The 13783-nt window shown below is 38.8% G+C and overlaps 1 protein-coding gene and 1 long non-coding RNA gene across 2 annotated transcripts; one reads left to right on the plus strand and one right to left on the minus strand.

Annotated features, from left to right (window-relative positions):
* Positions 1–2861: 2861 nt before the first annotated feature.
* LOC149064532 (uncharacterized) lies at positions 2862–9665 on the minus strand. The gene is made up of 3 exons (XR_016195708.1): positions 9536–9665; positions 8884–8975; positions 2862–4230 (listed from the first exon to the last, which is right to left on the minus strand). It is a non-coding gene; the product is annotated as an uncharacterized LOC149064532 (long non-coding RNA).
* A 1760-nt stretch (positions 9666–11425) lies between these two features.
* LOC149064533 (uncharacterized protein F54H12.2-like) lies at positions 11426–13485 on the plus strand. Its single transcript, XM_089255359.1, has 3 exons — positions 11426–11499; positions 12326–12669; positions 12836–13485. Exons 1-3 carry the CDS (start codon positions 11426–11428, stop codon positions 13483–13485), a joined length of 1068 nt encoding a protein of 355 aa, XP_089111485.1.
* Positions 13486–13783: the final 298 nt, after the last annotated feature.

The raw sequence follows: 13783 nt of genomic DNA on the forward strand, positions 1-13783 counted from the left end.
TCATCATTATGCATATAAACAGCAGTGTGCCGAATCGGAGAAATTATTCCTTGGAAAAAGTTATGGCCGGTGTGTTTGTTAACTCATGACACGTATATCTCCCCTCCAATTAATCCAGTGTTTCATAAACTTTTGGCACCCGTGCCTCCCCCCCCCCCCCGGCTTCGTCATCATTTGTCCATGACTGCCCAGAATGGCCTGATGCAGGGGGTTCTCAAACTTTTTCCACCCGAGGTGCCACTTTCCCCTATTCAATGATTATCCGCGAGCTCCGCCAGCTTCCTGGAGCTGTTTAACAAAACATATTTTCGAAGAACCTTTGTCAGGGTCACCGCTCCGTGGGGCATCTGATAAAGATTGGAGGCGCACCAGGGTGCCGCGGCGCACAGTTTGAGAATCCCTGGCCTAATGTAAAAAACCCACTACTAAGTACTGAATAAGCACGCATCAATACACCAACGCGTTGAGACGTCCCTCAAAAAAAGAGTGGCGATGAGCCACGAGCACACACACTTTGAGAATCCGTTAATATTTCTGAAATAATATAAATGCACTATATATACTCATCGCTTTTTTAAAGCAGAATTCCGAGCGTTATTTGTTTTCCACAACAACACATAGGTGGTCTACGCAGGGTCGTCTTACGAGCATCAAAGGGACTTTTCTAAGGCCTTCTACCTGTTCAGAAATTCCTGCCTAACAGTTCACACTCTCCAAAAATTTTAACTGGATCTCATCTTCATGAAGTTCCTTTTGCACTGGAGGCGCCTGGAATTGCCCATGTATTACAAAGAAAGTTTACAAGTAACTGAAAATACATACATATAGTATTTCAGAAAAACAGAAAGTGTCCACGAAACGTTCAGCCTACTCTTAAAAAATTAGTGTTTTTTTCAATTATTGCGCTTATCTCCGAGGGCTTACGATACTTCGTCGTGAGGTTTGCCAGCACTTACCCGAAGGCTCTCTGGTCAAATTACGAGGGGAAAAATCCAAGAACTTATTAGTCCAGAGGGTTCTTAAACTGTGCGTCACCAACCTTTGCTGGGAGTACCGCGGAGCATCCCGAAGATATTTCAAAGCGATTCTTTGTTAAACTGCTCTGGGGAGCCGCGGGCAAACATTGATTAAAGTAACGAGGCACCGCGGATGGAAAAGGTTGAGAACTCCTGCGCTAGTCTGTACCATTAATCACTCATATATTTTCATTCTTCTCTAATTTGTTATAAAACACATCCCATGAATTTATTTCACTAGAAATAAATATACATATACTATGCACAATGCATTTTTAAGTTTTTCAACTTCGAGAAGAAAAACTCCCCTTTAAATAGTATCTCCAAAGGAAGCCGGTAGATAATAAAACAAAAATATTTCAATAGATTTATACACTTGCCATTTTCACTTCGATTCGGAAGATGAGCAGTGGCATTACAAACACGCCTCGGAGATACTTAAATAGATTACGGACACATGTGACAATTTCTGGCACACACTAATTCGTTTGAAGCAGTGGTTCCTAAACCTTTTTGAACTCAGGCCACCCTCCGCTTGTGCGTCTGCAATCTAGTAGTACGTGATAACCATTGCGATCGTGTGGGCATCATGATGGATTCATCCCGGTTTGAAATCCACTAGTGGCACAGTGGCGGTTGACTGAAGCGAGCCTTTTTTTTCAATTTCTAGGTACGAATGTTAACCGATCTTTCGTTTGGAAAGCCTTCCCGCAGAGAGCAGGCAGGCTTTCACCGTGGTATTTGCATAACACGAAAAACTTCAGGTATCTGCCAGTTTTACTTCTAATATGGAAGACAGATGACAAAACTTCTCAAACTGAAACCATGCATAACTATGACATCATATATACGTTATGGTCACGCACGTGGCATACGCAAAGGTGGGGGGGGTTTGGGATTTTCTGAATACGCCTATGGTCATACATAATATAAGAAAAAACTTTCCGGCATGCATTAATTTATACAAGGATGACGTCACTCCCCGCTACCCGGGGCTAACGAGAAAGAGAGGGCTATGGCACTCCGAGCAAAAACGACGATCACGTGACCAACTGGGTCCTAACTTTTTTTTTCCCTGTTCCCCCGTAACATGGCTTTCTTGCAAAACATCCTCTGCAATAGCCAAGTTCTTCCAACTTTGCAGAACATTCCCTGCGATCTATCGCAGCATATATATACGCATTCGGTTTGCAAAATATGTTCTGCCCAAAGGAGTTTAAAGAGAAAAAATGACATAATGAAATATTAAGCATCCAAGTCTTTCTACACAAATTTGAATGTCATTTTCCCTCAAATATTGGATATATTTTCTTCTTTCTAGACAATTACTGTATACAAATCTCATGGCCCCCACATCCTGGAACACGGCTCCTAGGGCCCCCAATGTCAAAGGTTGAGTCGACTGGTCTAATATATATACGCAATATATTATGCAAAAACCTGTGAATAAGACTTCGTTTTTTGAAAAATGATAAACACTGGAAGAATAAAAAAAATTTTTTTACCCTTAAAATTGGGATAACAAACTGCTGAAAATACACTGCACCGACTTACCTGCTTTTAATAGCTCATATACACTTCATAAACTCTAGAAATATCTGGAAAAGAACCCTTCAAGTAAATTTTATCAGGTTCACTAAGTATTATATTCCAATGCATTTTCATAACCCTCAAATGACAATCTATTGGTCAAACACGTACTGAAATAAAGTATATTTGCATTAGCGATTCAAGATCTATAACTTAATTCTATGCAGTAAAATACAACTTTTTGCCCATTAAAGAAATTTTGTAAACTGCTTATTCACTGTGAAAAAATACTGAAATATGAGAAAAAAAACCAGCCAGATGTGTACAAAATTTTTATTTTTCAATAATTCAATGCATAATTTGTTACAAAGCTGAAGTTTTACAAGAAATAAAACCACCAAAGCGTTGAAGCTACCAAATACTACAAATGTAAACAACAATTTCGCAACAACCACAGTTGCTCCAATTTTCCCTCACACCCCCCCAAAAAAAACCACTCGGGTGAATGGGTTTCTAGATTTTAAAATGATAGAATCCTATCATTTTTGTCTTGAACATGGAGAATATTTATTTTTGTTTATTGTGTGCTGTTTTTGCAACCTACTTTGAAAATTTTTCTAAACATGAGTTTGATCAAATATAATTTTTGAAAGAAAGTTTTTTTTCTAACTAAATTTTTCTAGAAATAAAATAATTTTGTGGGAGCATACTACCACCTTGATATCTTAAATCAGTGATTCTCAACCAGTGCTCCGCGGAAACCTTGGAGCTCTGTGTGCAATTTCTAAGGGCTCCGCAGCGACTCGAGGAAAATAAAATAAATCAGTAAATTTGATAGAGAAATAAAAAAGGGTCTACAGGAGTCCGCCATAAAAATTATATGCAAAAAGGGTTCCGCCATAGAAATTATATACAGAAAAGCGAGTCACAAAAAAGGTTGAGAACCACTGTCTTAAATAATGCTTAAAGGAAAACCTATCTTAAAGCAGTTCTGTGTGTTTGGGAATTCCAAATTATTCTCTACTGAAACTACAGATTCTGCTTCATAAGCTCAAAAACCAAATAAGAGTAATAATAATCTTTCAAGTTGTTTTAATTATTGAATGAAAAATGCGCACCAAAATATAGTATAATATTTTAACGTTTATAAACATGGATGAAAAATACAGCATCTTTTCCAGAAGAGGAAAACGTCAACTACCCCACTTTCTTTCTGGAATAAACATTACTTACTTGAAATAAAGGGCCTTCAACTCACTCACAATAAAATGTCATTTTAAGAAACAGTATCACAAAAATTGCAGATCACCGTAATGACATCAACAAAATTGACGTGCACGATTTGACACTCACAGGAATGAAATCACCACTCGAAACACTAGGACCAATTAGAAACATAATACTTGAACCACTGGAACAAATCTAAAACATCTTGCCATGCCCCAGTCGAAGATAGGGCCAGTGGGAATCTCGTCAATCAATCCATGCGCATCACTAATCAGATGACCAGGCATCAAGAGCCACAGGAGAGTCATAGTAACTCCAGCTGTTTAACCCGCACTCGATCACAGGCTCATCAGAAACATACAGCAACACGTCAGCGAGAACTACATAGAAGAAACCAGCATATCTTTCCGACGAGACAAAACTGTTCTCAGATGCATTCAAACCTTCAGAAAGTTCCCTAAAAAACATTAAAAATAAATTAAGCGAAATCTCCAGGATTTGTTACAGATGTTAAAACATTGTAATCAGTGGCGTCGGAGCCGGGGGTGCTGTGGGTGCTCGAGCACCCACAGTCCTTTGTATGACGGGGCGGAGCACCCACAGAATTATAGATTCAGAAATAAAAATCTCCTATGTAGATTTCTGATTTTTTTCCCAAGTATCAAATACAATTTTAAAAAAAACTGAAAGGGAAAACTTCTTGTATGTTTTCTTCTTTTAGCAAGGAAAAGAGCAAAATAAACACGTGTTTAGGACATCAAGAGAAAAGGGGCACAGCAAAAAATAAAAAATGTGGAATTTTTCTTTTTTTTCTGTTTACTGTCGCTGTAGTTCTAGTGGGGACAAAGAAATTGCTATCAGTGGACATATACATCTATTTAAACACTCAGCTGCCTGCAGCACACACTATTTTAGCATTGAGTTGAGGATGTTTTGGAACAGCTAGTAAAGGGGCATTTCGTTTTTTTTTAACTGAATAGCCGAACCACGACCCACTATAGATATTCATTGTTTAGTAGGCAATAGCTCCCCCCCCCCCACTTGTCTGGAACGGGTGGGTAATTCGCTTGCCTCCCTAGTACACGGGGCGCTAATCGCTTTCTATTATATTTTCTTTATTTCTTCTTGAGCAGCCCTCCATGATTGTGTACACTCCTCTGGTAATGCCCCTGAAAATTTTATTTTCATTGCCCATGAAAAGGAAATTTTTTAATTTTCATGTACCAGGCCTTTTTTTAACATGTTAACTAGGGGGGATTTTGCCCCACTAGCCTTTCTATTTGCCCCACCAGTGAAGATAAAAAATGACCACTGGTGGGGCAAAGCCCTTTTCTTGTTTTCCTGAAGCAGCTTCAAACGAATATGAAGGGAGTCAAAGAAAAAAGCTTGCACAAAAAGATTCCATCATTTGTGAGATCGATGTTTTATGACTGCTCTTTTTTTTTTTTTCAAAAAGGAAAAGGAAAGTTCAACTGAAAAGATAAGTTTTTCAGGACCGACTTCTCTGGAATATAGGTCTTTTGCTCTCATAAAAAGACAAAGAACAGATGGGGGATGGGGATGGCCAAGGATATGACCATTTATTGATTTTTTTTTGACACTCATTAAAGAGAAACGATTTAGTTATATAAGTGTGTTATATACGAGTGTTCCCTGGGAGTAGAAAGGATCTAAAGTTACCGGGTTGTCATCAGATGCCGGGGTTAAAACATTCTATTTTAGAGCAATATAGATAGATAAACATCAGTGTGGTAGCACAAGACCAGTCAAATTCGGACATTGGGTGGTCTCCAAATCTGAAGAGAGGGGGAATGAAGAAAATAAAATAAATACAGTGGGGAGAGAGAGAGAGAACCCCGTTTATACGACTTTCGAGAGCGAATCACGGCATAGTTTTTATTTAGCCGTAACTCTCCCAAATTCTCAGAAATTAATTTTTATTTAACTTTCGGATTATGCTTAAAAGTAATCTGAATATGAAGAAAACAAAGAAAGGTCATTAGATTGCGATTTTTTGATAAATTTAATCCAATATGACTTTGCCTATTTAATCCCTCTCTCTCTCTCTTCAGGATTCTTACGATTATTTTACAAATGAGAAAAAAAGAAAATTAAAAACAAATTTGTAAGATTTTCTGCGAACAATTCTGTTTATATCTACAGATTTATTTTTATTATATTTTTTTGCAACCGTCTCCAAAAGTAATTCGGCATATTTAATTTCTTCACAAGTTTCACTTTTTCATAGATCCAGATTTTTTGTCGAAATTTTAATTTCACGTTCAAGAGAAGGAATTGGGGGGGGGGTGGATTTTTTTTCAGAAATTAAGAACAGCTGATTCCATGTAGCCAGCTAGTATACAAGAAACCACAACCACCCGAAATTCTACTTGAAATTAAAAAACGAACTGATATATTGCACGTTTCTCACCAGCAGACCAGTTGCAAATGCTCCAGGAATAACGCTGGGAAACAAAGCACTAACACAATGGAAAAAAACTCGGAATTAACATGTAGTATGCGAAGAAGAAGTATGGTCTGTACATCTAATATAGTTGCATTTCGAAAAATGTAAATTATTTTGTTTATGGCTCGCCGTGTCTCCAGAGTTCTCAAAAACTTAAATAAACAAACCATTTTAGAGTCCACTTTAAAGGGGTCATCAGATTGCTGAATTTTGATGTATCCGTTTGCAATCATACTAAAAATTATGGCTTTTTTCCGGCGATAATATTCGTAAAAAATAGTAATTCCAGTGACGTCTTTCGTTGCTTACAAAAAAATTGAAATCGTATTGACAAAAATGAAGTTTTTACGGAGTTTCGGGGTTCAAGTCGAAATGAAAACACCGTGTAATTGATGTCGTGCGTCTAATGAATTAAATATTTTAACATTAAAATGTATAGGAATGAACTGTGACCGAAGCCAAACATGTATAAATGAATAGGTAAAAGTCGCATGAATGTGAGTCATATAAACGAGTGTTCCACTGTACTGTGGTTTTATGAGTGTTTCTGTGCATACCAAAGCCGCTCAAGACTCTTAATGCAGCTTTGGTGTATACTGAACCCCACTATATGTGAATATACAATACTTGAAGAGTGATTCCGCTACTATTGAATCTCCAATGTTTGTAAAAGTTAGAGGGGTGGGGAAGGAGAGAATGGCATGGGTCTGTCTTTGGGGGAATGTGTTGGTGACAGTATCTCTTTGTGATGAAGCTAGCCAATGGTCACTCCCAAGCGGGCCATACAGAAATAACAAACCATAAAGAAATACCAATCGAGACATGGGGATACAAAGCGTATCAATAATTTTAAGTCTTTAATAATCAATAAGTCTTTAATACGCTTTGTGGGGATATGTAAACGCCTTTTTAGAAGGATCTGTGTTACGTAAGATGAAATTTGAAATGATTATAACCGGGAATTTCATGTTGAGAATTTATTATTTGTAAATGCGGAATTACTTTTCGTTCAGATTTTTTTTTTAAATACCGAAGCTGTTCCAAATTGAGTATTTGTTTTACATCTCTTTTTGTGTGCATTTTGTATTGCTGTCTTATTTATTATCATTGAAAAAGGATAGAAATCGACATCTACATTTTGACATCGGGAAAAAAGGTAAAATATTTTCTTGTTTTCATTTTCCATTCTAAAGTTTAAGTGTTTGATGTGTTTCTTTAGTTGCTCAGGAGGGGGGGGGGGGGGGTTAGAACCCCAAAACTCCTTCCTTGCGTACGCCAATGTGGAGCACAGATTTCAAAGTAAGTGCTGCAAGACAGCTTGGGAACAAGGTTATACTGTCAGTGTGTCACTTCTTTAGAGCGTCATCAAAAAGTTTCTCTGACGGAGGATTGGGCAGCATCGCACTAAAGATATTTCTAGTTTGATATTCGGGGGGGGGGGGGAGTGAAGCAAAATATTTTTAAGCACTTTGGATGTCACTAACGTAACAAGTTCGTGTAATTCGCCCCAAAGCAGAATGTTTTGCGCTGTTCTGCAACAAGCCATCGGCTCAGGGCCGTAACTAGATAATTTGTTACCTGGGGCAAACCGGAATTTTGGCGCCCCTTGCCATGTCGAAGAAGTAGTTAAAGAGGGAATTCGGCTCCCCTTCTTGTCTAGCTCCCGGGGCACCAGACCCGCCTGCTTCCCCCTAGTTGCGGCTCTGCATCGGCTGACAGGAAATGTTCTGCGGTAAAAACAATCTTGGAAGAGAAGGGCCCCCCCCCCCCGGTTGTGGCAGTGTGAGCACCCACGGATCAAAAATACTTCCGACGCCCCTGATTGTAATAAAAGATACAACACACAGCAGGAAACAATCAGCAGTGTTTTTCAACGGGCCCCCATGGGCCCTGTGACAATTATTTACTATTATTACACAAAGAACACATTTAATGCTGTGCAATTGTAATTTAGTACTTCAATTTTTTTGATATATAAATTATTAAAAAAAACACATTTTGGATTTCACGGGAAGGTAACATGGAATTTGCCCTTCGCTACAGGAGTCTGTGTTGTGTGTCTTGACATTCACTAAGGGGTCCACTACATCAAAAAGGTTGGGAAACACTCTCTACAGTACAAATACATACACTTTCAAAATGAACAAAGCATAAATATATAAAATGTAGGCTAAGTTCTTACAAAAACTATTCAAACTTATTTTACTGTTCATTAATAAATGATTACACAAATGTGTATCAATGAAATCTGCATGAATATAATACTTGAGTGTAACTTTTACAGGGCGTTGAATTGAAGCGTTGATGAAGTGCTCGCGAGCATGAAATCAGACATGAGCATTGAGCACCTTGGTGCTTCTGGGAGAAGACTGCTAATGCATAACATTTGCAAACCTGCAACACAACATTGCTGGGGCATTGTAATATATACAGTGGATCCCGCTTATAAGGTTTTTAAAAAATCTGGCATTGAAAAATATTGTAAGTGGGAAAACGCTTTGAATGTGGGAAATCTTAGTACTTCTAAGTAATTCTTATTAAGCATTATAAGCAAGAAAACATTATAAGCGGGATCGACTTTATACGGATAAACAGAAGAAAAAAAAATTTATCCAATATTGAATTTGAAGGAAAATTGCTTACTTTTTTTACTGTGACCTCAGAGGCTCCTCGCTTGGCGAACAAATCGTTGATCACCTACTTGCCACATACATCACTTGGGCAGTGCAATCTATCTATAAACAGAAAAAATAAAAACCTATTAGCCAATATTGAATTTAAAGAAAAATTGCTGTTTTTAGTTTCTTGAAATATGCAATAAAATTATACACAATGCTAATAAAAAGAAACGATTTTACTTTCCTTAATATGCCATTACATTTTAAATTGATAAACCCACTCATCTTTTAAAATTCTATTTGCATTATACTAACCATAGCCATAATTTTATTTAAGTGATATGAGTGTATACGTGCATTTTATTTACATTATATTCTCATCATAGGCAAAAAATTTGCACCATACATGTGTATCAACGCTTTTCTAGATGATTTGAATAACAATTATTAGTTACTTTAGTCAAGCTGTTCATCATTTCGCAAATTTATGTAATTATTATACCTTAAATCGCAAATTTAACTTAATTATTATACCCCTACTGATTAGTTAAATCATGCAATTTCCATGCCGGAAATACGAACAGCTTTGCACGTGGTAACATACACAATTTCATTTACTTTATACAGACAAATATGTTAAATTAATAATAACAAAGATGGTAGTATTTAACACTTACCTGCATTTGCATGTTTCTCAGAAGCTAAAATTGGCAAAGATAAAATATTATAAAGCTTGATTATTGGATCGCATATTCGAAGCACTGAAAAAATGCCTTCCTCTCAGCTAAAGCAAGCAGCAACGCGAACGAGCAACGAAAAAAAGTAGGACCCAGTTGGTCACGTGACTTTCGAGTGCCGTAGCCCTCTCTTTCTCGTTAGCCCCGCCGCTACCATACGAAAGTTTTAACAACTGGCTGTTGTATTATTATAGTTATATATTTTGGAAAGAGAGAAAATTCAACTGCCCCCAGTGAGCTTGGCCTGAGTCTGGTCTGGCCGTCCATGTACGGTCCCTTTCAGTGTACACGAGCTCCAAGGAAACATTGAGAGATTCGGTGCCTCTGTAGTCTAGGGCGTTCACTCGGAAAGTGAAAGGACGTGATTTCGATTCCCCGCAGGCCGCAGGGGCAGTTGAATTTTCTCTCTTTCCAAAATATATCTTCTCAACAGCCATTTGTTAAAACCTTCGTATGCATTAATTTGTTAGAAATTCCATAAGACAAATGTCTTGGAAGTACATGCACGATTGAGTAGAAGTAGTGTACATGTGATACACGTGCTTACGATAAGAGTGTAACATGATAAAAGCGATTAAATGGAAGCATGAAGATTTCTCTGTACTGTCATATCTCGGAATAATTTTAGAGAAAGAGAAAATAATTTTTTTCCTTTTTATTTTATTCTCCTATCATTTTTTATATTTTAATCTAAATTTTTTCCAACTACCTGTTAGGGTGACTTCCCAGTTGTTTTTGGTGTTTGCATTTGTGCATGCTATAATTCAAAGGTGGGCCTTGACATTGCCTGCTTATGCATACAGGATTAAATTCAAGCCGGGCAAGTCAAATGCAAATGCAGACGCGTTGAGTAGGTTACCATTACCTGACTCTTGTTCTGATTCTCCTCAATTTCCAGAACTTGTATGGTTAACGCAAGATCTAGATGACAGCCCGATTTCGGTTCATACACTGAAGCAGTACTTAAGTGCTGACCCTACCTTGTGTGTACAGTGAAGAAGTATATTCAAGAAGGTTGGCCTACAGAAGTAGCTGATGATATACGACCATATTGGTTACTCCAAGATGAGCTTTCAGTTGAACAAGGTGTTATTTTGCGAGGTGTTAGAGTGTACATTCCTGAGAAATTTCGTCGATATGTCTTGTCAGAATTACATGATGGTCATCAGGGAATTACAACCGTGAAAGCATTGCCAAGCGGTATAGTTTGGTGGCCTGGTATTGACGCAGATATCACACGTATGGTAAAATCCAGTTTCCCTTGTCAAGAAAATGCACCACATCCTTCTTCGAATAGAGTTTCTTGGCCATTGTCTCCAGAGCCATGGCATCGTATTCATGTTGACCACGCTGGTCCAGTAAACGGTCATATTTTATTTATAGTGATCGATTCTTATACAAAATGGCTAGAAGTTATACCAGTCACTTCTACAGCTTCATCTTGTACAATACAAGCTCTCCGAGAAATTTTTCCAAGATTTGGTGTGCCGAAATTGTTAGTAAGTGATAACGGAACTTAATTTTCCAGTCGCGAGTTTCAAGAATTTTTGCACAAAAATGGTGTTTTTCACCTTCGAACCGCACCATATCATCCCCAAAGTAACGGAATTGCGGAAAGAGCCGTTAGAATAGTTAAGTTGGGACTGTGTAAATTCAAGACTTTATCTTTTCCTACGCGTTTACAGCGGTTCCTGATTAACTAAAGGAAAACTCCTTCAGCTGTTACCGGATTGTCTCCAGCCAGACTAATGTTCGGTCGTGAGATCAGAACACGTTTGGATTTGCTGAGGCCGGATACCTTTCGGTCATCCTTTCCAGCGTCGGTTCCGAATGCCGAATATAGAGTTCAAGACGACGTATGGTTCCGGAATTATGCCGAAGGACCCAAGTGGGTTCCTGGCACCGTGAAAACCCGTATTGGTACTACTATGATGGATTGTCAAAATTTTTCTGGAGTTACCAGAAGACATGTTGACCAAGTTCGGCTTAGACATACAGCTGAACGTACAACACCAGAGGTGTTGTCACCTTCTGATGTGCCCCGGGAAGAGTGACATACTTACGTGACAACCTCTGAAGATCCATCGCGGAACACCTCCGAGTTCTCAGGTGAGAAAATTCCATTAGAATAGCCGAAGGTAAGTGGAATTTCCAATGTTCCGAATTCTTCAGTGTTTGTGCCTAGAAGAAGTTCGCGTATACGTAGAGCTCCGCAGAGACTTGGAATAGAGGACACTAATTGACATTATAGTGCAAACTTTTCTTTTTTTTTTTAAGCAACCCGGGAATGTTGCATATTTGTGTTTAAACCCTTAGGTGGCCCCACTGGAATTTTTGTATGTATATATATCCTGTGTAACCGTGTTGCGGGGCTTACTCTCTCGCACACTGTTTTGCTTGGTCTTCCGCGGTGATGCTTACGTGTGTTCGCGTGCTGTACGTTTTAACTGCACTGTGATTAGTTTCTAATGTATTAATAAGTTCACATTAATGAATTAAATCTCCGATGTGTTTTCCTGCATACACTGTTGTCGAGTGCTGCCTGACCACCCGGTCACTACATTAAGAAAGCTAGGAAGACGACAGCACCATATTTTCGATTGAGAAGATGGCTCTCATCATGACAAACTCACCCGAGTGTCTGAAAAGCGAAATAGATTTGTTCGCTTTACCCCCTACTCAAACCGCCATAGAAGGTGGAGAATAGATTGAATTTCTCCCACTTTCTAGTGTTAAAGACGGTCCGATTGAGTTCAATATTACAGGTAGCACCGAAGATTACATAGATCTATCTTCCACGCAACTACACGTCAAGTTGAGGGTCACAAAGAAGGACGGTAAACCACTTCTTGATACCGACCTAGTTTCTCCTGCGAATCTACCGCTACATTCCCTCTTCTCCCAAGTGGACGTCTCTCTCAATGGTGGGAATATCACGAATTCGTCTCACACCTACCCTTACAGAGCCTATATCGAAACTTTGCTGAATTATGGTCAAGATGCGAGGCCCCTCACTATGGAAGGTTTCCACAAGGGCACTGCAGGTTCGATGGCCGACCACGAAAATAACGAAGGTATGAAAGAGCGGTCAAAACACATTGCAAACAGCAGATCTTACGACCTATTGGGAAGAGTACACTGTTCACTTTTTTTTTCAACAAAGACTGTTACTGAACTTGGTAGATGTTAAACTTAGATTAGTGCGTTCGAAACCATCGTTTTTTCTAATATTCTCGACAGCTGATTATAACGTGCACATAGATCATGCTAGCCTCTTTGTAAGGAAGGTGAGAATTAACCCAGCTGTTGCCATCGGACATGCTAAAGCATTGGAGAAGACCACTGCGAAATACCCTATTAATAGAGTACTTTGTAAGGTTTACTCTGTGGCACAGGGAAGCATGTCATTTTCGTCCAAGACAATGTGTATCTGGGTGCAAATTCCTCAACGAGTTATCATCGGCCTAGTTGACAATGAATCTTTCAACGGTACATTTAGAAGCAACCCTTTCGATTTCAAGCATTACGATCTCAACTTCGTCTCCGTATATGTTGATGGTCGACCAGTCCCCCACAAACCCCTAGAGCCTAACTTTGAGACCGGAAACACCGTAGGAGCCTACAATAACCTGTTTCGAGTCGAGGAAGATCGCGGCATAGATATAACCAGAGAAGAATTTCATAGTGGTTACACTCTATTTTGTTTCTCCCTACTCCCCGACCAGAGCGACTGCGGACACTTACTCTTGGTGAAACATAGTAACCTACGCGTGGAACAAAAGTTTGCGAAAGCACTACCTAGAACCATCTCGGTAATCATATATGGTGAATTTCAGAACCTTATAGAGATAACAAAATCGAGAAGTGTATTGTGCGATTTCTCTGGCTGATGGATTCTGAACAGATTCGTCGAGCACTCCGTAGAGACCCGAAAACGAAAAAAGTTTTCAGAAACGTTTACGCTAGTGACGCGTTGCCTTCGAGAATACGAAATTATCCTACAGCTCTGATCGTTAACATAGATACCAGTGCAGAGTCTGGAACACATTGGTTGGCTATATATCTTCATGACAATTTGACCGCGGAGTTTTTGACTCATTCGGAAAACATCCTTCAAACTTTCAGAAAGGTAATATCACAAAATTCCCGAGAAGATATCAACGACTTACCTACAATGACGTGGCGCTG

The sequence above is a fragment of the Pholcus phalangioides genome, unplaced genomic scaffold (genome assembly GCF_987345545.1).
Source record: "Pholcus phalangioides strain wild (caught in Gottingen) unplaced genomic scaffold, Ppha-v1.0 ptg000042l_1, whole genome shotgun sequence".
NCBI classification, from domain to species: Eukaryota; Metazoa; Arthropoda; class Arachnida; order Araneae; family Pholcidae; genus Pholcus; species Pholcus phalangioides.